General features: G+C 35.3%; 2 protein-coding genes across 3 annotated transcripts in view; one reads left to right on the top strand and one right to left on the bottom strand.

The window, feature by feature from the left end:
* Positions 1 to 26,255, top strand: part of pnt (ETS transcription factor pointed) — a 186,626-nt gene that overhangs the window by 15,924 nt on the left and 144,447 nt on the right. For both annotated transcript variants that reach the window (XM_089738647.1, XM_089738646.1), the window contains exons 2-3: positions 8,177 to 8,312; positions 20,101 to 20,221. In XM_089738647.1, coding sequence (XP_089594773.1) covers positions 8,187 to 8,312; positions 20,101 to 20,221 — 247 coding nt within the window. In that variant the 5' untranslated portion in view covers positions 8,177 to 8,186. The remainder of the gene's footprint in view (positions 1 to 8,176; positions 8,313 to 20,100; positions 20,222 to 26,255) is intronic.
* On the bottom strand, positions 3,755 to 4,966 carry LOC114240398 (ATP synthase subunit d, mitochondrial). The gene is made up of 3 exons (XM_028170921.2): positions 4,445 to 4,966; positions 4,140 to 4,358; positions 3,755 to 3,945 (listed from the first exon to the last, which is right to left on the bottom strand). The coding sequence occupies exons 1-3, from the start codon at positions 4,561 to 4,563 to the stop codon at positions 3,762 to 3,764; spliced, it is 522 nt and encodes a 173-aa protein (XP_028026722.2). The 5' UTR covers positions 4,564 to 4,966; the 3' UTR covers positions 3,755 to 3,761.

Here is a 26,255-nt window from a genome sequence, read left to right as displayed (position 1 = left end):
ACTCGGCAATGATATTCTTTATTAAAAACTTTACTATTCTAATCTTTAAATAACCGTTATAAAAATGTAGGTATAATCGTGAAAATTGATCATCTTATAACTGACCGCTTTTAGTGTAAACTTATCAAAAGAATGTACCAATTTTTCAATTTTTTAAAGTTCAAGTTAATAGTCCAATCTGACTCAAGTGTGATGGATGCTAAAAAAATCTATTTATAAAAATATTGGCAATCTTATCAAGGTTTTCTTTAAATCTTGAAGTTTATACATTTGTCAATTCGTTGACACTAAAACCAAACATTGTTGAAATATTCGGCATTTTATCTTTAAAATGCCTGGAAACGATCTAAACACCAACAAATACAATCCACTAGGTCTTTTTCTTTAAACTAAATTTAGAATTTTACATTTTTTTTATTGTTTATATGGGTGGACGAGCTCACAGCCCACCTGGTGTTAAGTGGTTACTGGAGTCCATAGACATCTACGACGTAAATGCGCTACCCACCTCGAGATGTAAATTCTAAGGTCTCAGTATAGTTACAACGGCTGCCCCACCCTGCAAATCGAAGCGCATTACTGCTTCACGGCAGAAATAGGCGGCGTGGTGGTACCTACCCGTGCGGACTCACAAGACGTCCTACCACCAGTAATTACGCAAATTATAATTTCGTGGGTTTTATTATTATTACACGACGTTATTCCTTCACCGTGGAAGTCGATCGTGAACATTTGTTGAGTACGTATTTCATTAGAAAAAATTGCACCGCAATCTGTCTTTAGTATCGAATTGAGGATTCATATGTGATCGCCAACTTGGATGCGTGGCAGGCGGCGTTCTCGGAAACGTCTCGTCTGGTACTCGTTGCACATGTTCATTCAGGTTCAATGAATGCAAACACTAACAATAGTGTTCATTCCGATTCCTTGAGTTCCGATTGTCGAGTGTAACAAATATATATGTATTTAATTTTTTGAACGAAATCTATACTAACATATAAATCTACAGTGGTTTTTACGGATGTTCCGTTATAACTACTGAACCATGCATCCGATTGACTTGAATCTTGGTATCCATGTAGAAAATGCATGTACTTAATGGATAGTCTAATGTTTACATGAGTGTTGGACTCCCTAATAATAATGACAATAAATAATAATGTTAATTTTAAATGCCCAGCGAAGCGGGTGAGTACAGCTATTTAGTTACTTATAAATTTTTTTGAAATCTAACCAACTAGATAAAAATAGTATTCTGATAAAAGTGTAATTTTGTCTGTTTTTTTTTAATTTATTTACGTTGTTGTCAATTTTGATTTTATCTTTGTTCTTAAAAGTACTAAAATTTTTTAAAGCAATAAGACCATCATCCCGTATAATAAAATAATAGCTGAAATCGAAAAACTTTAACATCAAAGCAAATTATGATCAAAAATAAAAAAAGAGTTCATATTTAAATCAAGCAAACATCTTAATATTTTATTTTTTCTGCAAAGTGTCGAGTTCCGTTTGCCTCTTAAATATACTATATTTCATCAATTGTTTAGGCTAACTTTAATATAATAAAACCTTGTTCTCTGAATCTAATTTAACACATATAGTTAATAATCTGTAAATTACATAAATTCAAAATAATTTGCCATACTCTCCAAATTCCACTGTTTTAAATACATATTTTAGTAACGTAATAATAATGATTAATCATAATTTGTCGCGAGTTGGCCGTGTCCCCGGTACAACTGCGGGTGCATCTAAATATAGAGTGCAGTCCTTGGGCTCTGTATTCACATAAAGGCACATAATTAAAATGTTTCTTGACACTCATCCTAACCAGCAATTAAGATGTTTATTTAAGCATGATTTTACTACGGAATGCTATTGCAGGGAAAATAGAAATACATATTAGGCTTTTGAAGTTTCATATCCTGCTTAAGTTACCAATAAAACTATTATGTTATTAAAAGAATTGAGTTAAAACAAATTCTTTTAACGCATATAACTATTCAATTCAGCAATTAATGCAACGTCGTGATCTGTTCACGAAAATTACAAACACAATAGCATTAATTGGTACTCCGCTTCAAAAAAGAATTTAACCCGAGAGTGATATTAAATATAGGTTAAGCCAAAAAAAACTAGTGTACAAACTCGAAAAGAATTCGACGTATCTAACCTAAATTGCGAAATTTATTTATTCCATACGGGCCAAAAATGCCAGACAGGTGATGGTCATTATGAAAACAATTTGTAATCCAATTATAATTACAGTCCCGTTGTCTGACTGCCAGTCTGGAGTCTGGACGCTGACAATAAGTCACGCGATGGTTAGGGTCGGCCCGCAGGCGAGGCTGCAAACCTTCACATAATAACTAATAATGGCAATTTGCGAAATGCAGCTGCGGAATTCATTCAAATATTAACAAATAAACGTTCTTAGGGCCTCTTGTGGTTTCTGCTTAAAGTAGTTTTACTGAATTTCTTATCAATACCGGTCACCGTCCTCGTCGAACCCGTCGCTTGCGACGAAGGGCTCGACGAATCAAGCGAATTAACCCCTAGACACAGCCCACTGAGCTTATCGCCGGATCTTCTCAGTGGGTCGCGTTTTCGATCCGGTGGTAGATTCTGCGAAGCACTGCTCTTGCTAGGGTCACTGTTAGCATCACTCCGGTTTGAGCCCCGTGAGCTCACCTACTAGTTAACGCTATGCTGAAATAGCCTCTCAAGGCTATCAGCTTAGGTAGGAAAGAAAAATTCTTATCAACTTGGCGTATAATTAAAACTCTTTGGTATAGTGTGAAAGAATCTGAGAATTTAAATCTGAATACTGAGAAGCAAGCATAGCATACGATAAGTTACTCCAATTCCGATTGGGGGTGTTACATGTCATTCATGTCGATGTGACTCCAGCGCATACACGAATTTCCTGATTTAAACCGCTGTTATCACGTAAGATCCTCTGGCTTTAATCTAATCAAATAAGCTAGTAAATCTAATCGGAATAGACCAGTTTAAACTAGATATTAGGTTTTTAATAGCTTGAAATCCACCAAGCCCTCATAATAATTTATAATTTAAACTAGTGACTATAAAGACGATTTTACGATATCATTCAATTTGATTATCAATGAGTGTGATTCATGTTCATTCAAAAAACATTGTACATGAACAATTACAAATCCAAATTTTGCGTATCTTTTTTTTTTTTTTTTTTTTTTATTGCCCTTGTAGGCAGACGAGCATACGTCCCACCTGATGGTGAGTGGTTACCGTCGCCCATGGACTTCAGCAATGCCAGGGGCAGAGCCAAGCCGCTGCCTACCGTTTAATACTCTCCACAAGCCTCGTTTGAAGAAGGACATGTCATAGCGCTCGGGAAACACCGTGGAGGGGAGCTCATTCCATAGCCGGATGGTACGTGGCAAAAAAGACCTCTGGAAACGCACTGTGGATGACCGCAGTGGCTCCAGGTATCTGAAAATGTCTTTCATAATTCAACGATACAATTCTGGCAATCTAAATCCCCATATTAAAGTCCAAATGCATTGGACGAACGCGATGCGATTTGCACGAATTCATGAATTTGCAATAATCATTCTGAAAGAGTCGCCCAGAAATCGATGTTAACAAAAAAAATACTTAGAAAGTATTTGAGTAAAGAACGCAAAAGGACGGAAAAGCAAAATAAAGTATACTCTAGATTGAATAATATATGTAACTGAAATGATGTAAATTTTATTTTAGTTTGTTGAATGTCACCATCAATGTCCCCCTTTCGTTGAAGTTTTCTCAGGAGACACACCTTGTTCCTCGGGAGTGTGCGGCCAAAATGTAGGCTTATTTACCGGATCGAGAGCTTGATCAGGGTATAGCTCGTAAAACATCTCCATTGTCATCTCTTCGAATTTTGGAAGTGATTTGATTCTTTGCAACTCTTTTTGCGATCTGAAACAGAAAAACAATCCGTCCTAATCATCAAAAACATGTATTATTTTAAGTTGTGCCTGTTATAGGTGTGGCAAACCTAATGGTTATTTAAAATTAGCTCTATGTTACATAATCTATTATGTGAATTGGTGATATTACAAACTAATAGAATGCTTTCATCAAATATAAATGTTAATTATTCGTCTACGAACGCTTCGATTTCTTTTTGCAAATTCGCACAGAAGACCTTGATCTGGGGTTCTAGTTCTTTCCACTGTTCCTCAACTTTTGATGTTAGCGTGTCCTGAGGAAAAGGCACTTTGAAGGCTTCGTATTCTTTCTTGAATTTGTCAACAAGCCCCGGTATTGGTACTGATTTCTGATATTCATCCCAGTTTATTTTCGGAGGCTCAGGCGGGTTTGCCAGTACTCTAGAAAAGAGATCCATATAGAAACAAAACGCGAACAACACATCATATATTTACTCTTTCTTAAAGTTTTAAAACACATGAATTACCTTCGCAAGTACGAGTCGACTTTACCTTTAAAAGCAAAGAAATTAGTTTTCTGTTCTGGAGGAACTCTCTTTTCAAGTTCTACCCAGTTTATGGCAGGCTTCGTAAACCTTTTGGCCATTGTATTTCATACAAACTTATCAGATTTTCATAACAGTTTTGACAAGATCGAATTGTCATTTCTTAAATGAAAACGCAGTCTGCATTCATTCTCTTTGGTTCAAAGACCCCTGAATATTTTAAAATGGTCTCAATTCCAGGACAAGCATAATTTTTAACCAAATTGAATTTATGAAGCAGTCAGTTCAGATTATAATAATTGCTGCACACGCGACCGTCCAAATTATGCGATTGCGTGATGATAAGTCCATTGCCAAAACCTTAGACGAACATTTCACTGAAATAAAAAAAAATTGTATGTTTTGCTATCCAGTTTATTCACTTTGTAAAAATATAATAGAGCCTTGACAATGCGAAGTATTAAAACTTACTATTGATCTAACACATAGCATTCAGATTAAGGTATATTAATATTAAAATTTGCATTAAAAAACATGAGATACATTACTTAGGAAATATTAACAAAGAAAATCGAAGCTAATTAAAGAAATAAGTCGTCGTCTTCGATCAATAATATTGATCGAAGGTCGTCGTGGCTTAAAGGTTAAGCTGTCCGGTGCATTCGTATGTAGCGATGCACCGGTGTTCGAACTTCACCGGCATGTACCAAATTTGCCAATGATATACGTAGTTAACAAATGTTCACGATTGACTTCCACGGTGAAGGAATAACATCGTGTAATAAAAATCCAAACCCGCAAAATTATAATTTGCGTAATTGCCACCACCCCGCCTATTTCTGCCGTGTAGCAGTAATGCTTTTCGGTTGGGGCAACCGTCGTACTGTTAAAAGTGAGACCTTAGAACTCATGTCTCAAGGTGGGTGGCGGCATTTACTTTGTAGATTTCTACGGGCTCCGGTAACCATTTAACACCAAGTCGGCTGTGACCTCGTCCTCCCATTAAGCAATAAAAAATTAATGAATAAAAACTTACACACTATGCTATGTAAATGAACCATAAAATGATGATGAACAATTTTACCATAAATGATGACAAAATTTGCATTAATATAACCAAACCGGATCACGCCTCGGATCCTATCTCATAACACGCTAGTATATTTTTAATAAGTTACATTCATCTGACGATCTGATGTTCTCATTTCTCCGTACACTATCAAAATGCCTTTCATAATCTTTTCGTAGTCGAATAGATATAGCCCGGCTAGTTTTTAGAGACAATAATGTTGATGGCAGCCCGGACATGTCTATACCAGGCGTGGCCAACTTGATTAGAACCAAGATCTACTATCTACTGACGAAACACTGCGATCTACCAATGACATTTCTTGAAATTTAATGAAACAATGTAGTTCTATAAATAAGTAGTATATTTTCTTTTGTCCCACCTCCTTGTGTCGATAATCCTCAATGCCGAGAGTCGTGGCCTACTCTAACAACTTCTCCTGTATTATTTTGCGCCATTCCTGCCTAGCCTCGGCTGTGTGGATAGCAACGTGGACTGAAGTATTGAGAGTGGAGCGTATCTGGTCCGACATTGGACTTCTGACTCTGGGCCTTCTTCCGCATACCTGTCTGCAGCCAGCAGCAGCAGCGTTGTTTCTTTTATTAAAAATATTAAAATAAACCTGAAATTATATTAAAAAAAACTATTGTATTAAAGAGAGCATAAATAATGTGACGTAATGGTCGTTGACAAATGATACAAGATGAAGATGATGCGTGCAGCAAATGGTTATTACGTTGCGTAGTCTGTTCTATGTATTTATATTTTTTGTTTTGCCATGATCGACCGGTCGATCGCGGTCTACCGGTTGACCACCCCTGGTTTATACGATGCCGGTTTTCACGGTTTTCTTAGTTACAAATCTTCACTGTCAGAATATTACAGTAACAACTAAAGTAAAAAAAAAGACCAGTAAGGCGCGCTTTTCTAGATAATAATTATGCGATATTTGTGTTATTATAATAAGGTACATAATGTTATCAGGCTGTGATTAGATACGAGCGCCATGTTGTTATTTTGGACGAGCTCGTGATAATTTCGAACACTATTAAATATGCGTATGAAAACTTTGAATTATGAAATTTTCAGAAGTCTTATAATTCGAGACACTCATTCTGCCTGGAATCTCTTACGCGAATTTTGTTATTTTTCTGATGATTAACGTTGAGCAATTTAAGGCGTAGTGTTGATAAAACAAAGTTTTAATAATACCGATAAGCGGAAAAAGTGTTCTGTTGAAATCATTTGTTTGCAAACATTGTAGAAGAGTACGCAAGGTAATCGATTATTGATTAGCTTTTTAACTTGAGAAAGCTAACCAGTTCGTTTTAGTAACATATGATAATATAGAATTTTTACTATAAATACTAAAACTTTTCTAAATCAAGTTCGGTATTTTCAAAAATCAACTACATAATTTTTTTCATTGAATTCCTAAAGATTCGCAGAAATCATAAATTATCTACAATTTGCATCTCTGTTAGATTTTAATTAATCACAAATTGACGTAAATTAAAATAGTCGACATATCCTTTGCTATTTCGAGCCTCGTAGAATCATTCGGTCACAACCCTTACTAATACACTAACGCTCACCCCGCCGTGTTCAAACGAACAAATCGACACACCGTTTCAATTACAAGACAATAATGTCTCCGGGTGTCGGGATCGCGCCGTATCCGCCGGATACTATCCGTAACGACACGGCACCGATTTCACTTCAGACGCGCCGAATTTCTGCTGACACATTTACAATCCCAAACGCTTCTGGTTGTATGACGAACCAAGTCTCGTGTGCGTCCAGCTACAAAAATATAACCCTTATAGGTGTTCTAATAAAAACGGGCCGAGAAAGTCGGGCGCGTGCCTTGAGGTAGCTTCCGCCGGATCAAGTCGTTATCCAAAGTGTTAACTAATTTCGATTACTTTGATGGTAAATTAGCTGTTTCGAGGAAATATCTTTAGGATTCTTTTATTATTATTTTTTTTCTCATTTTGTTTAGTAAAGTTCATGTATTAAATAATCTGGAAGCTTATGAACTTATGACACTCGCATAGTGCCTCGCCCTTTTAGTGATTTTTTGATAGATAGATGTAAAGAGAGTCACTTTTTAATATCTCCGTTAGAAACAATTACAATTTGAGAGAATTCGAAGTGTTTTTCTTAACATACAATACTTTTATGAGTTCCTTTCGTGCGTTTTCGGTTTATGAGGTCACAATAAAATCATTTAAAACCAAAAGTATATTTTTTATTGCATTAGCAATTCGCGTTCGTTAGAGATCAGCGCACACCTAGAGTTCAGTGGTTATCATTGTCAATGGACATCATAGCTTGTTTGTCGTCATGACTTTACTGGTGTTAGGACCTCTTGTGAGTCCGCACGGGTAGGTACCACTACCCCGCCTATTTCTGCCGTGAAGCAGTAATGCGTTTCGGTTTGAAGGGTGGGGCAGCCGTTGTAACTATACTGAGACCTTAGAACTTATATCTCAAGGTGGGTGGCGCATTTACGTTGTAGATGTCTATGGGCTCCAGTAACCACCACCGGGTGGGTTGTGAGCTCGTCTACCCATCAAAGCACCCTTCATCGTGAACATTTGTGGAGTACGTATTTCATTACATTGGGTTTTTATTTTTTACAGTCCCAGCACTATGAAGCTGGAGTGGACGGAGAGCGAGTCCGACTATGGACTCGAGGAGGCAGCCTTTTACGAGGCTCCAACCGCCGTGGCGCCTCCTCCAAGGAAACATGTCTCGTTCAGTCTTAGACTAGACTTGGTAAGTAATGATTATTAATATGAATATTAAGTAATGAATTATTAATATTATTAAGTAATGATTATTTCCTACCTACCTGATTATTTTATACCTGCGCCGAAGGTTCGGTTTTCCTCCCGCTGTACAGGGAAGAAAGTCTAACTTTTCCTCCCGCTGTACAGGGAAGAAAGTGTTACTTTTCCTCCCTGGGTACTGACAACTGCGCATGCGCGTTAGTGTCTACGTCTGCTCTCACGCACCTAAAATTCTCTGCCATTGTTGTGCTCGGGTAATCTGCAATATTGTGTTTAGTGTAAAAGTGAAATAAACAAAAGGCAATAAAATTTAATAGTGAAGTATTAAACAAAGATGAGTTCATCAGACAGTTCTTATTCAATTAGTAGTACCTAGTTTATTTAAAAATTAAAAAACAGTTAAATTGTTTTTTTATGAGCATCGCCTTCGGCTCGGGTGGCAATTTTACACGCGGGAGGAAATGTCCTACTTTTCTCCCTTGGTGCATAATTTACTATTTTCGAACTTATTAAGAACTGATGCAATACAATAATTTTATGGGTTTGCCTTAATGACTTAACCAAAATAACCAGGATTTAAAAATATAATTATTTGAAATTTTAATTTGGCTTGCTATTAACGAGTGTTTTTTTTTTCTTTTCGAAACTAGATCTAGAACCGGTCCAAGACGATCTTATTATAAATTCTATAGAGCGTTTTGATTATAATTTGCAATTTTTTAAGACTTTTAAAAACGATTCATCGAATTTCTCATGATTATGAACAGTTATCGAACTCTACACTCTAGGAAATTAACGACACCGTCCACCTTGAGGTAAAGTCTTAACCGCATCGGTATATCCCGCCCCCAAGATATCCTCTACTGCGATGTATTTCAAGCTTACTCTATGGATCAAGAAAGGCCTTACGAATTACCTTAAGAATTACGGTCCCAACACAACAATTTTCTTGCTCTCCCAGTGGATGAAGCGGATTATTTAGGCCCAACGTATAGGGTGCCTTGAATAACATCTTGAGGATGTGGAAAACCAAGATAAGGCTCTCGTTACTAAATTCCAATGTAAAAATTTTTCGACAGAATCAAACAAGGGGAATTAAAGATACCATTTGACGAAAACTTAAAACGACCTTGCAAATGCATAGGTTTCTGGATTGTCGGAGAATAAATGTCGTTTTAGTTTGCTGCTATGATACTATTAAGACTGGCGTCGTACATGTTAGCTACTCTCCTACAGGCTATCTGGGATCGCATGCTCAATTCGTCGCTATGGATTATAAAGGGAGAAATTGAGTTTAAATGGGGTCCAAGTCATTCCAGAGAAAGTTGAAGTTTATGTTGAATGTTTGTTAAAGTGCCACGATTTCAAAGAATTATCTTGCAAGCGTCCATCAGATGAGGGCATACGATCCGCGCAAAACGTATCACCTTGCCCCCAGTTTACTTTGCATGAGTTCTGTCTCAACCGACGGTCGGAGCGACAGAAGATTTAAATCCTTTCAAACGTCCGTCTGCAGTGTTAAATAAAACGTTTTATAGCACAAACTTTAATATAACCAAATTCAACTTCATTCATGATGTAAGCGATTGTCAGTAATCTTATCAAAACGATTTTTAGTGTAATTAATAGATAAGGTTTCCTATGAACGTTTCTACGGAAATTCACGTTCCTATTAGGTATGTGCTCTGATGGAATTACTATAGTCCCAATGTTGCTGATACTGCTAACCACCAATTTTGTTGGTATCAAGTTGAGAAGTATTACTCACAATTATAATGCCGCGTCATTAGCGATATGCCGTTTTATTCCAATGAAATTTGAGCTATTGAATCAGTAGGTGCGGCGAGTATTGCACACTGCCAATTCTCTACTTCCAGAGAGGGATATCAAACCAATTCCTTCTTCGGTGGTCCAATCCAAGAATCATTTTCTTTTTTATTTTATTGTTCTATTGTGTTCACGAAATTTACGACACCATCCACGGTGACAGCCAATTGGTGTTAAGTGATCATCAGAGCTCTCAGACAAATGTATTTAAAATAAAACATAAATAAATAAACGTTAAAGAACCAACGATCGAAGTCTCAACCGTATTATTTATTTATTTTATTTATTTATTTATTTATGTACATACAGAAAAGAGGACATAATACAGAGTAATAGGAAAATTATGTACAAAGGCACTGCTTATTTCTTTAAGAAATCTCTTCCAGCAGACCTGCGAGAGGATAATGAGAATAATAATAAAAAGTGATGAGTGTGTGTAGAACAAATAACACATAACTAAAATAACAAATACAACATGAGAATTATTATAGTAATGCACATACACATAGCAAATATTGTTAAACTTGCCGTATTGTGGCTGGAGAATATAAGGATTGCTCCACCAGGCTGGGACGCATAATTACTTTGCGGCAGAAACTGAGAGAGCACTGGCTCGCACAATACCCAACAGCCACAATTATTCCTTGCCAAAAATATATTATTTCAATATTATTAATATCTCTTTGAATGCCTAAAATTATACTAATCTAATTATGTACATAATAATTATGTTTTGGCTTAAAATAAGTTTTCAAGTTTCAAATGAAATTTATACATACTATAACAGTATAATTATTTAAATTTAATGTGAAATGTACGTTCCCCATAAAACCGTTTTCAAATCCAATCGTAAATTAGTTTATAATTACTACAGAAAGCAACTCAAATACCGATTCAATATGAACGAAGCTCTCTGCTCTGTTTTATTAACCAGCTTCAAGAAAGGAGGATTCTTCTATAAGTTAGTAAAACTGTTTTGCACATCGTATAAAATAAACGTATATACGAAGATTAGACTCTTACTCATAAGTATTATATCTAGATTCAAGTGCGTTAAATAATAATAAATCAAAGCAGTAATTAAATTTTCTTCGGTATTCGCGAGTCATATGCATATTTAAATAATTTTTACGGTTCACTCTCGTGTTTTTTTACTGTCATTATAATATTTCTGAGGATTCAAAATCTTTACAGTTTTCTGTTTTTTTTGGTTTGGTTCTAGTTTGTATTCTAGTGACCTCAAGGGTTCATAGTAGATACATCGAATGAGTAGGTAAGTTCACGAGACTCTAGCCTTACGAAGTTGCTAACACTAGCCCTAGCAAGAGCAGTGCTTCGCAAAATCTACCACTGAGAATACTTCATAGAATTTCAAATTTTGTTGTACATTTATTTATCAATGAGCTAATGATTCATGTGGTCTGAAATAGTCGCCTGAGCCCATCGATTGCAAATTTAAAGAAAGGTTTGGGGCAAAGGGAGGAAGAATCGAAAGTCCGAAGATAAATGTGGGGAGAAAAACGATATTACGGGTGAGTTAACAAAATTTTGTAAGCGCAACTAGAAGATGCTGGACGCGTATCTCTTCCCTGACAAATAGCCGCCCAAAATATCAATATCTTTAAAAGATTCTCCGACATAACTATTTCCTAATAATCTCGTATTAGGAGATTTTAGAGAGACTAGGAGATTATAATATTCAAAAAGCTCTACTAGTACAAATTTTCCCTAACATTTATATCTAGAAACTTAAAGAAGGTCTTGTTACTTTCTATAGAAAACCCACCAGACCGGCCTTCGTAACATTGACCTATTTACAACGTGTCACTTCTAACTGCTCACTTCCTTTCATTCATATCGCTTGGAATTGCAAGACGTTTTTTTTTACTTTACACCGAGTACTGTACGTTTGATCATGAAATGTTCACATAGGAATAAAAACCTGTGATTTTATGTGTGCGTATCAAGTGACCATAATAAGAGAATGTAAAATGGGGAGCCCTGTGGTTAGGGAAGGGCCATATCGTCTGCACTATGCCGGATGCGCCGGCGCAACTCAGCCGAGCGTGATGCAAACTCGTCCTTTTTGACACGCAGTACGCTTTTTGTACGGAATATAAAAATCACTGTAGGTACCTATTTATAGTCGTTATAACTGAAACCGGTTTTAACTAACAAACTTTCTAATTACCGCCTATTATTATTTATTAAATATACTAATATTATAAAGCTGAAGAGTTTCTTTGTTTGAACGCGATAATCTCAGGAACTACTACTGGTCCGATTTGAAAAATTCTTTCAGTGTTAGATGGCCCATTTATTGAGGAAGGCTATAGGCTATATAACATCACGGTAAGACCAATACAAGCGAAGCAACAATAAGTAATGTTTCAAAATAGGGGTTTAAATGGCTCCTTAAGATTCTATAATTCAAAAATATTTTCACTTTCTACGTAAAGGAAGTGGGGGTTAAAATTTAGCGTTATGCCAAAGTAACTATTTCACGCGGACGGAGTCGCGGGCAAAAGCTAGTTAAATTATGAAGCGCAATGTAATTAATGGAATAATACTTTTTTTTTAATAAACGGGACGTTATAGATTAGATTCAAATTTTGTTTAAAACTCGAGAAGACCGTAGAAAATACTATTTTGGTCCCCCACAGTAACAACGTTCGACTTCGTTCTCTGTATCTGCTTTACTTATATCTTTATAGGCGATGCGCAAATGTGTGTTACGTTTCCCGTGTCTGATATATTAAGACCGAATCGATCAAAAAGTACGAAATACCCTCATAATGTGTTAATGAAACGATAAATTTTTAAAAAATCAAAACACGGAAATTTTCACCTTCCAAGAATAGTATATTTACGTTTAGCGAAGTAGTTTTTAGACTCTGCTAATAATTACCTGGCGTCTATGAATCTTCTTTCACGTAGCTATTTCGACTTTGTAGTGTTGTGTAGACGAGTTTAATGAAGTGGTACATTTGATACAGTCGCGCGGGCGCGTACGGTAACAATCAATCATCGACCGCGTAAAGGAGTATCGAAAACAAACTCAAAGCTTCCCCGGCATCTATTTCAAAGATCTTTAGTTCTTTTTATTTGTTTTTTTATATTTTTAAACTTGCCCGTGACACTGACGTTAAGCTATACTAATGAGTTTCGACATTAGCTGACTGTGACGAAAAAATACAAGGGACTTTTACGAATGGGTTACGCTTTGTAATTTTTTATTTTATATTCTTTACGAATCGCCGGATTGATGTATTAGTGTCACACAATTGTATTTAGGACTACGATGTTTCCATAATAAATTTACTTTCTAGTGTATAAGCGAATTCCGAACTTAGACAGTATGATAGAATGTATCGCACTGTTTATTTGTTTTTTGGTGTACAATAAAGAATACTCTCTCTCTCACTCTAATCTATATATATAAAAACGAATTGCTGTTCGTTATTCTCGCTAAAACTCGAGAATAGCTGGACCGATTTGGCTAATTTTGGTCTTGAATTATTTGTGGAAGTCCAGAGAAGGTTTAAAAGGTAGATAAATATGAAAATGCTCAGAATTATATAAAAATAAGAATTTTATTTTTCCTTTGATGTGTAACCCCGTCGGACGGATTCCTTTTGTTTGTTTTAAGTTTATTTTATACAAAAGTTTATATCTTTTATTTATCGATTGAGACACTGCAAAGTCTGTCAGGCTAGCTAGTAATAATATAAATTCTTGACGATCCTGAATTTAAATGCCGGTCGCCGAAGTCAAGTACCACTAAATTATCGGGCAAAGAGTTGAAGAAAGGGCTGTTAATAACAAGGGTGAAATAAAGAGGCCGTCGCCAGTTTTGACATTAACACCTCCATCCAGCCCAGAGCTGTCACTATAAAGCATATCTTCTGACATGATTTATTATCGCTCCCGTCGAGGCATATGCTGAATGAATAAGTACACGTATGTTCTTGAGGATTACAGCTGAATAACGATAAGTTTCATCAAGATTTAAACACAATGGATGGGCTTGCGTTAACCATGTTCGCGCAACGGATATCCTTTAAATAAGTAAATAATAATTTATCTCGTTTTCATTCATAATCATTTTGATAGATGTGAGTCGACTATTATCAAAGCCGGCAATGTGACTTTTGGACAATTATTGGTAAATCAGAAAAACGAATTATTGACTTTGTATTCCATTGGCAGTCACAAAACTCTTCTGAACGACATCTTAGATAAATAACAGGTTAAGTATTAACCTTTATTTAATGCAGGTTTTGAACCGTATTCTTTGAAGGAAACGATTATATTCAAATCAATCTGTATTGACATATCAATAACATTTTTTTGTCCAAATGCACAGATTGCCACCTTTGATTATAATAGACGACTCATGTAACGGAGAGATACGTAGTTACACGAATCTTAACTGGATTGCGAATATTTATATTACTAACGGCATCGAAATCTAGTTTAGTGTTCGCTACATTGACAAGCTTAATTGGATTTAAATTTAACTTAAATTATAATAAATAAAAACCTGATACCATAAACGCCATTTATTTATCTGAAACTATACTGTGAAACGCAGATTTTTCTCACGATCTAAAATCGTGTTTTGCGATAACTGTAAAATTTTATAATAGGTATATATAAGTCGGGCGTAACAGAGCGATCCGGATTTTTTGAACGACAAGAATGACGACATATTAAATGCGATATAAAAAAACGAATAATAATAATAGATAGGTCTATTTCTCGCCTTAACATAAAATTACGAAACAGAAATAAATTATTTAAGGAAATTTATACATCTGAATCGATTATTTAAAATGTTTCGTGTGTGTTTTAGATTTTGTGACGAGAACTGCGCCTTAAATCTGGAAAATAATTCAAACAGCATTCTGGTAATTGTAGAGGATGTGGATAATGTATTAGTATTGTTAATTGTCAATTTGTCGTTCTAAAGCTAAACGCTAGTGAAGTGTGAGAGGCCTCGATCTTGTCTCAATATGTCACACGTCGCTACTTTTTAAAGGCACCCCAATTTATCTACTCTTGTTAATCCTCCGGCAAAGATAAATAACAATTTGAATCACTGTAAATCTCTCACGATGATCCGTTTTCATTTATTTATTTAAATTAAATGAAATTCAGTTTAGTTTTTCGTACTGGAATATCTGGAACTACTCAAACACGAATAACTGTCTAGTTAAAATTCAATATTTTTGCTTAATACAAATCGTTGCATTCATATATCGTGTAGTTGAATGTTTAAAACGTCAATGATATTTACAAAATACAAGTTTGCTAGTGTAACAGTTTTATCAACATTTTGTATTGCTTAACGTTCTCGTGGGTAGCACGGCTAGCTGATATACGAACTGTTAGCTGATTGCATAGAAAAATCACGATTAATTTTTCATATCCTTCGAAGCGGACGTAACTAGACGTATAGCTTTAATTATAAGCCGGATATCGTATCCAGCCCTAACGAGACACGCCCGAATGGACCGGCTAATTTACACTAATAATGTACTTTAATATTTACTCAAATAGCATCTTCGGAGAGGTCAGTTATTAGTTTTGCTATGGTATATAATATAGATAAAAAACTTGACATAATTAAAGTTGCAATTCATGTATAAATGTTAAATAAAAGAATGTTGTAGCGTCTGGTACTAATTGATTTTTGAAATACTTTTTATCTTTAAAAATTAGATATGAAAAATTTTACTGTCACGCACTGTTCCATAAATTACGTCCTTACATTGTTCATCCGGTTTTGTTAATAATTTTCGTTACTCATAATACCGTACCGTACGATAAAACTCAAAATATATTATTATTTTAATTTAAATTAGTTCGTTTTCTTTACACGATATTTAGCGATTAATGAAATAAATTTAGAAAAAAATGCATTCACTCTTTAATAAGGTACACATCATTATGGTAATATATATTAGATCTAAGATTAAAACTTTAATATTGTTACTGATTCTTTAGTAGTTGTTTGCGGATGATGTATTATAGATTATTATTTAACCTTCTTATTTCAATCAACTTAAATAAAGCCAAGCGAATCGTCATTCGGTTCTGTTACATTATATTGTTGTAAATGACCAAAACTATCATCAGATAGAAACACCCTAGCCGAGAAGACTAATTTCAAAGTGGTCCTTTTGTAGTTTATTTCTTAACAAACATCTGAACTGTGTGTCAATCGTCGTTTTGAGTAATAAGAGGCGTTAGTGAATTGGGATCGTGCCCCGCATCGATAATCACGTGCCGAGACAAACGGGGGTAACTTCACCCTTGTGTTTGTAATACGGAAATATCCCGAGGATGTTTACGACTTAATCATTGCGTGCGGTTCACTGAATAGAAAATTCATTAACCTGAATTCTGCTTATTCTCTTTGTGACTTCGGGTCTGTAAAACAGAACACATGTATTTATAGTCTCCTCTGTATTACTCCCGACCGATTAGCAATGAAATACAATCAGGTTTGACCTTTGTTTCGTAGCTGTAGTGAAACATGCACTTTAACACCGTGGAAGTTGGTGCATTTTTCAATCGTCGAAATGTTTTTTGTAAACGTACAGTTAATAGGACTGAAGAATAAATGATAAGAAAAAAGATGTTACAAGCCTTCTTCTCCAACATCATCAGAGAGTGCTTTCTAGACACATAGGTAGTCCGCCTATATTGAGGACTTCATTTTTCCAAGCACTCCGTTATTTAGATATTTATAAATTTAGTATCACCACCCATCCCCATTTTAATTGAAGTAGAGCATAATTTTAATTATTTCATTTTTCCTTTATTTTACTGACTGATTGTTCTGTTGGCATAATATTCTGAATCGTGCAACTCTGAATAATCCAGCATTAGCAGACCCTATCTTATAAAGTCCTCAATTGTTGAGTACAATGCAAGTTGATGACAACTTTTCCTTTGTCTGCACTTTACTCCACTAGGTGGGGTCGGCACAGTGAAATTTTCTATTATATTCTCTTCTATTAGCCGTCATCTCAATACTCACTCTTCTCTCTCTTATATCATCATTCACACACGACAACATCAGTATAAAATTAAACTTTGACACATTTAGATTTAAGAATGTCAAAACGATGCCAAAATGTTCTTTTCTTTCCTGATCTCCACGGGCCGTATACTCGTTTGACTTCTCTTCTTTTTCTCCACCTTATCCCACTATGTGGGGTCGGCACAGCTAATTTTTCTCTTCCATTCTCTTCTATCAGCCGTCATCTCAACATATACTCGTTTGACTAAAAAATAAAAAATAAACTTATCTTAAAAAATGTCAAATTAAAAAAAAAATATAAACCCCATACAACATTCAATAAATCCTGGTTGGTTTGACATAGATAGGAACAGATTGCGTCTGATTGCTTCGAGGGTCGCCCCAACTCCCTGATTCGATTTCGACGTTTTTATTGGGTAATATTGATACACTTTGTGATTAGGGCTAGTGTCACGGGTTATTACCAATTGAAAAGGGTCATTGATATGCTGTCACTACATAGAACTATTAATGTTTCTAGCTGTAATTTCAATACGGTCTGCATTTAATTGAATTTTTCCCCCGGTTTTCTCTCCCGGTGAGAATCGGGTACTTTTGTCCCGCTTGCCAGGGACTAAAAGCAAAGTTGTCACTTTTCATGGTATAAGCACCTAGGAAAAGTAGAACATCTCCTAGCGATTGTCAACAATAATTTGCGGCCGTGAACGTCCCACTTTTCTCCCTCAGTGCGTAAAACAATATTTTTTAAGATAAGTAATATCAGGAAAAGAAAACTATACGCATTAAGAACCGTCTAAATATTTTAAGCGTCTTTTAAAATTATTAAAATTGATTTATTTATTTATTTTAGATATAGCTTTATGATCGTCTGAAAAAACAAACGGAACAAACAAATTTAAAAATTTACCAATTAATTTGAAATATAATATATATAAGCTCTTGTTTGAATACAAAACTGGCCAAATTATACGCCAATCCTCAAAATTCATTAGAATTCTGCATTGAAACCAGCAACGGCGGCCTCCAAAATCGTATTTGCCCGAGAATGTAGATAATATGCAAAACTTTAGTTTTTAGTCAAATAACGATTTGTTTCTTTGAAACGCTTCTAAAGATAGATCAGAAGATCGTTTACGAAGCTGAAGTATTGTCTGCTGTGTAATATTTTAGGCGAAGCATGTCCGAACAGAGAACGGAAGTGGACTTGTGTGGGTGGAATATTGACATCCAACATTGTTGAGTATGGCGATACTAGCAGTGTCAATAATCTTGCTAATATTATATTCAACGGTTCAACTGTGCTTTATTATAAAATAATTAAAGAATTTCAGCATTTTCAGCGTTTTTTCCCTAATCTATATTATCGCATTTTATAAAGAGTATTGTGTTAGAAAGTTTTAAGGTATGAGCAACGTCATTTGTATTACCAAAAAAAAATACTCTGACCGAATAGAGACGGCTCTTCTGGTGTCCAGTCGCTCTTGGATGTTATAAACATTAATGAGATCAACCAGCTTGAGGCTTGAGGTCGAAGACTCAACTGTAATGTATGTGTAGCTGTATGGCATATCTTTCAAAGTGGCATATCTTTGCCATATGGCATATCTTTCAAAGTAGAACTCATAGTCATCGAATGCGAATTATCAAGTCACATAGGCAGCTACAGTAAAACTCTATACCTTCCTGTCTATCTCTGCCGCAAACTTTAACAATATTATAAGATAGAATAATTCTATGAATAATGGCGAAAATCCAATAAATACGTTCAGTTTTATAAATCAACGAATTCACTGCAATCAAACCATGATAGAGCAGGTTTTTCTTAATTCAATATAGAACTATTTTGAATTTCGATTAAGTTTATTTAAATACATCGATTTGAAAGATTTAGTTTTATTTTAAATCGATTAAATGTTTCTGCTGCTCGCAATGTGATACTATTAAAAAGCAAGTGACTCGTGCGGTTCACGGTTCTGTGTAGCTTTAGTTCAGTGATTCTCAACCTTTTTTTGTTGCGGCACATATTTAACGATTTCAAAATTTGGCGGCACACAAAAAAAAAGATAAAAATTATTTACTTACTACAACACACTGCATAAATAGTTTATCAAAAAATTTTAATATACGAAATAAACTAAAATATACTATAAATTAATTTTTTGTGGATTTCAATATATAATATTCATGCTTAAAAAAAATTTTCTTTTAAAATTATATAATTTAATAATATTAACATTATTATATATTCGCAAAATTTGGCGGCACACTTTTGAAATTTAGCGGCACACAAAAGTGCCGCGGAACAGTGGTTGAGAATCACTGCTTTAGTTATTTGAGTTCGCGTTACATTGCGTCCTCACGTCATATTAAGCTACACGACAACTGCGATTAGCTTAGAAATTAGTAGCATATTCAACTCTTTACAGATTACGTCTTTGTTTATTAATACGCTTTTATTAGCTTCAGACGTATGTATGTAACATGATTTTGACCCCCTTCAAAGCATCGGATTAACTCGAAATTTGGTATACTTATTAAGGACCGATAACAATTCACTATTTAAAAAAAGATTGAAAAAATTGAATATTCAACTAAAAAATTAAAAATAAATAATAGCTTAAAAAAAACTAAGTAAAAAACGCTTTTATAGAAAATCTAACTAAAAAATAGAAAATAAATTTTAATAAACTTGAATTAAAAATAGTGTAAGAAAAAATGATTTTATTGTAAAAAAAAGCGTGGTTAGTTTTTTTAAACCATTATTTATTTTTATTATTACACCCTGCTTGTACTTCAGAATATAGCATGTAATAGGCACCCAATTTACAATTTATGAAAGCTGATCTAAGTGGTTTTAATGATGAAAGCAATAAGTAAATGTTTTCACTTGTTTCAGTGTGACGAGGGTGGTGGCAACGCCGATGGCATAAAGTGTGAGCCCCAGGAAGCTGAGGAGCCCCGTGCAATGCAGAAGGTACCCTCGCTCTCCGATCTTTCTGACCCAGAGGCTTCTCTAGGTAAGTGTACTTTAATCAATAAAACTATGTTATTCTCGCAAGGCATTATGCATAGACATTAATCGCCGAATCGTTTATGCGGTATGTGTTGAAACTCATCTTTATATATATAGGTATATATATTTCTTCTGTGCGTGTGTTTGTCACTGAACTCCTCCTAAACGGCTGGACCGATTTGAATGATTTTTTTTGTATGCGTTTGGGTGGCACCCTGGATGGTTTAGATTCACAAATCAGCCCCGTAGAAGTCGCAGCAATCGGTATCTAGGTTATTTATCTTTCTTAGAAATAATTTATATGGCAAAACAACGTTTGCCGTGCCAGCTAATATAAATATATTTTCTTACGTTTTGTTCATTTATTATATGTACATAAAAACGTAAATATGATGTTTTAAAATGGAGCTTAACTATACCGAGCTTTTTGTTCGACAAAAGATAAAGTTTTAAGTGATGAAAATAATTTATTCCTTATTTTTTCTGTTAACAATTTGCTGATAGCCTGAGGGTTTATTCCAGCCATAGCCTATTATTCCTTAACAATTAGACGTAATGTCAGTCGTTTTACCCACACTCTAAAGTTTGATAGATCGCTCAGATCTGCTATGAGCAATGAGTAAATACGATTCGAGTAAATAATCATAACGTATTAGTACTCCCTTCCTCCAAATCAGTGAGGAGCGGAAGTCAGTCAGCTGGTACGCCGAATGTCCGGCTGCGACACGAGTGTCTCATCCGGCGTCGTAATATGCATTGTCTACGCACTAAACGCTTTCAATATATCCTTCAGTTGTATCTGATTTCAAAATTTATTTATAAACGTATTCGTGTCCTTCGAGGAAAACAGTTATTAGTTAAATATTTTTCGAAAATATCCCACACTCATAAGTTTTTGGCAGTCGTTGATATAATTAAATAATACAAATAGCGGAGGAACTGAAAATACCTGTCAGCGACGCACACCACCAAGCTGCAGACCGGGATCGATGGAGACAGCCACGAGTTTGCCACGTACCATCCGGCTATGGAATGAGCTCCCCTCCACGGTGTTTCCTGAGCGCTATGACTTGTCCTTCTTTAAAAGAGGCTTGTGGAGAGTATTAAGCGGCAGGTAGCGGCTTGGCTCTGCCCCTGGCATTACTGAAGTCCACGGGCGACGGTAACCACTCACCATCAGGCGGGTCGTATGCTCGTCTGGCTACAAGGGCAATAAAAAAAAAGACAGCTAGTTGACGGAATCGGACGGAGTCACGATCCTCAGCAATGAGGAACCGATTGAAGGGAAAGAGATATATATATATATTATTTCCAATGTTTCCAAAACTTTAGTAATCCGTAAGCACGAACACTGTAAAGTATTCGAAACGTCGAAAATAATACACTTTAAAAACGTAAAGTAGTAGTAGTAAATGAAAAGTATTAGTAAAAAAAGCCAGAAGAGCAAACCGTAAAAGTAGTTTTATTATATCTATACGCAGTCAATTTTTTAGGGTTCATTTTAAGTTTCTATGAAACAAACTTTGCTTTACTTTAGTCTCTTTAGTTCTATAATCTAAGAAAGATAAATTTATAAAGATAGCTGACAACTTAAGCTTGTATAGTAAGTACTCAGAAAGTAACTCTCACTGGTGGTAGGACCTCTTAAGAGTCCGCACGGGTAGGTACCACCACCCTGCCCATTTCCGCCGTGAAGCAGTAATGCGTTTCGTTTCGAAGGGTGGGGTAGCCGTTGTAACTATACTGAGACCTTAGAACTTATATCTCGAGGTGGGTGGCGCATTTACGTTGTAGATGTCTATGGGCTCCAGTAACCACTTAACACCAGGTGGGCTGTGAGCTCGTCCATCCATCTAAGCAATAAAAAAAAAAAGTAAATGAAATTCTGAAATTCTCAGAGAGTATGTTATTATGTTATCTTCACATATATGTACATATAGGTACCTAAATTGCTGTAATTTTACAAATTCAATATGCACACTTGTCAGGATATTTATATTGTACGCGATGTAGCTTTCCTGGGCTTGATTGATGTTCCTAGGTCGTAGTCTACGATTACTAAATAGTTAGGCCTGAATAGGATAATACGAAGCATCCTCTTTAGGGGCATCAAGTGCAGTTTCCAACCGTCAAGTGCTTTACAAACTATTAGATGTTTTGTAACTATTCTAAATACATTTATCTTGTTTAATTGACTTATTGATATGAGATTTACTTGCTATTACTACCAATTGTTCGAAGTTTAAAACAACAGAGATGTTTTAATAGAAAGCTGTTTTTAAGTGTCATATAAATTGAGGATAGCCCGTTATAATAGACTTAACTATTATATTACGGCTTAGTAGAGATAATGCCTAAATCTTCTTATGGATCATGATCACCTGATAGTAGATTTATAAGTCGAGGGCAATTATAGCTTATATGATATAAGTTAGTTACCGAAACCTCATAGACATCAATAACATAAATGATTAACTTAACAACTTAAGGACTTTTGTATTTATTTCATAGCCTATTTGACTTCAGGGATTTTAATTGATGAAGTTACTAATGACATACTGTTATTAATCACTACATAGTATAAAACAAAGTCGCTTTCTCTGTCCCTATATCTGTCTGTCCATATGTATGCTTAAATCTTTAAAACTACGCAACGGATTTTGATGCGGTTTTTTTTAATAGATAGTGTGGTTGAAGAGGAAGGTTTATATCTATAATAACATCCATTAAATAGTGGAGAAATCAATAATAAATTACAGTTTCCGAAGCGAAGCGAGGGCGGGTCGCTAGCTAATGATAAATAAAAACACTTCCCCGCTTCCATTTTATTTATAACGTCATTACGTTTTATAAAAATCCATATACCTTCTTTTTTTTAACATAAAAGTTGCAAAACCTATGTACATGGCTCATACGTTAAGAATACAGTAGGTACACGAATTCGCAAATAATTTCCATTCATCACTTGAGACACATTACGCGGATAAACGAACGAATTGACTGTAAATTGTGTTTATTGCGGACGGCCCCATAATTTGTAGGTATTTTTATTGTACATAATACGAATTCGAAAACCGAATGCTTAACATACAATACGAATTATTTGCATAAAGCCTTTTATTGTCGCTTCAAGGAACGTTTACATGAAAATAAGATGGAAATGGGTATCTTTATAAAGATGAAGTCTTTTTTTTTTATTGCTCACATGGGTGGACGAGCTCACAGCCTACCTTGTGCTAAGTGGTTACTGGAGCCCATAGACATCTACAAAGTAAATGCGCCACCCACCTTGAGATATAAGTTTTCAGTGTAGTTAGAACGGCTGCCCCACCCTTCAAATCGAAACGCATTACTGCTTCACGGCAGAAATAGGCAGGGCGGTGGTACCTACCCGTGCGGATTCGAGAGGTCCTAATAATTTATGTGCGATTTTTGTTTTATTGAAAACCCTAAGCTATTTATTCTAAGAGAGTTTACAAAGAGCTTCGCGAGTCGTAGTCGCAATTAAAATAACTTTTGCGATTTAATCTCGCGTTTTTTTTTTCAGACGTTTCGAAAACTCTAAATATTATACTTTGCCATACTTTACAGTTTTCCTGGTCACAGATGGTTGACCCTATGACCCATTACCACGAAAACACGAAATTCACCCCAGAAAGTTCTTCTAACTTCTTCTTCTTTTTACTGGTGGTAGGACTTCTTCTGAGTCCGCACGGGTAAGTACCACCACCCTGCCTATTTCTGCCGTGAAGCAGTAATGCGTTTCGGTTTGAAGGGTGGGGCAGCCGTTATAACTATACTTGAGACCTTAGAACTTACATCTCAAGCGGTGGCGCATTTACGTTGTAGATGTCTATGGGCTCCAGTAACCACTTAACATCAGGTGGGCTGCGAGCTCGTCCACCCGTCAAAGCAATAAATAAAAAACTATATTTCACATTTTTTAATGAAATTGTTTATAACATTTTAAAAACCCAAACACAAAATAAGCCGAACACCCACGAATTAAAATGCGAACTTTGTCTTCTTATTTGAGCTAAAATTTCAATACGCGTGTCGTCAACTTGGAAGATTTATAAATAACTTAAAGTTCAGAAGAGGCCGCGTTCTAAAACAAGTCTTATCTCTATAACTTTAAAATCAAATCTCGATCGGTAGATCTATCGATATATTTGAATTGACCTCATTTGCGTGTATCTCGTACACCCCAACGCGCCGTTATTGGATTATTTGCACCTAATTATTACTGCGGGGCACTGAACTCGATACGGACATGTTTGGAGATGTACACATCGCTTCAGGGTGGCCTAAGCATACGGGCCCATTGTTTCATGTGTGTTTAACTCTGTATGCATTTTGACATGGGAACGTCTCATTAAGCCATGTACAGAAGAAAAAAATAAGAAAAAAATTATCAAACACCATATACAGTACACTCTGGGATTGTAAAATAAAAAAACTCCTCATGGAATATTAATATGACTACGTTTGAATCTAGTACTTTTGCTGTGCTATCTATACTTCTATACTAATATTATAAAGAGGAAATATTTGTTTGTTTGTTTGTATTGAATAGGCTCCGAAACTATGGAACCGATTTGAAAAATTCTTTTACTGTTTGGAAGCTACATTATTCCCGAGTGACATAGGCTATAATCATGTCTCTTGTCTGTCAAATCTCTTGAAAAAAATTAGGAATCCTTACTAAAACTCCAATAATGTAACCCGAAGTGTAAAAAAATTACCTAAAATATTCTTTGATAAGATGTATCTGTGTTATTTTTAAAATAATAATAAGCTCATGACAATTCACCGTCAGAGCTCATCGCTACAACCTAGAACCTCTGCTTTCATCGGCAGGGCGTTTCCAAAGATCTTTTCTATCTTTAGCGGTAGGCAGCGGCTTGGCTCTGCCCCTGGCATTGCTGAAGTCCATGAGCGACGGTAACCACTCACCATCAGGTGGGCCGTATGCTCGTCTGCCTACAAGGGCAATAAAAAAATTAAAAAAAACGCACCATCGAGCTATAAAGAAAAATCCCTTTCTCAGTATTAGTAGCAACGGTTATGATATATCCTTCTTCAAACGGAAGAGAATGCTCAGCAGAAGGCAGCTTCTTGATAAAGCTCCGGGCATTAGTTTACTCTATACGTAACCACCATTCTGATGAGCCATGACCACGTCTGCTATTAAAACCCCTACATAGAGTACAGTATACATTATCACACACCAAAATTAGTAAACTCAAAATGGTAATAATAATACAAAAGCACTGGGGTAGGACGTCTTGTGAGTCGGCACGGAAAGGTACCACCACCCTACCTATTTCTGGCGTGAAGCAGTAATGCCTTTCGGTTTGAAGGGTTGGGTATCCGTTGTACTGTTAAAACTGAGACCTTAGAACTTTTGTCTCAAAGTGGGTGGTGTCGTTTATGTTGTAGATTTCTATGGGCTCCGATAACCGCTTAATGTCGGGTGGGCCGTAAACACGTCCACCCTTCTAAGCAATAAAAATAATAATAATACAAAAGTAGAATGGTCGGTCTTCTAGTTTAAATCGGTTTGTTTCAAACAGTCTCAGAATAAAAGTCTTAATTTTTTTAATTTATTCTATTAAACTGAATATAATAGTATGATTTTATTTAATAAAATACTATGGTTTTATGGAATAAAGTATTTTACAAGATTGAGAAACTCATACTCGTATTATTGAAAGAACGTTACTAATAAATGTCATCAGTAACGTAAATAATGACATGAAAAATTTACGAACACGTATACAAGAAGTAGTAATTTCTCCTGATTAAAACAAAAAAAGACATCGTCTTTTTTATTTTCATCAGTTGTAGAAATCATACAGTTAGAAAGTATTCTGAGATTTAATCATGTTTATTTCTTTATTCTGCATGGCAGCATGAATTTAAAACATAATTGAAATAATCTTTCAATTAAGATATCATTGTTATAGGAGATAATGAATTCATTGGTAAAAATAAGATAATAATTTTATCAAATCAATTATGTAAATTGCATTAAC

Source organism: Bombyx mandarina, chromosome 25 (assembly GCF_030267445.1).
Source record: "Bombyx mandarina strain Sakado chromosome 25, ASM3026744v2".
In the NCBI taxonomy this organism is placed as follows: domain Eukaryota; kingdom Metazoa; phylum Arthropoda; class Insecta; order Lepidoptera; family Bombycidae; genus Bombyx; species Bombyx mandarina.
Note: the sequence above shows the minus strand (reverse complement) of the source record. Positions and strands in the feature narration are given on the sequence as shown.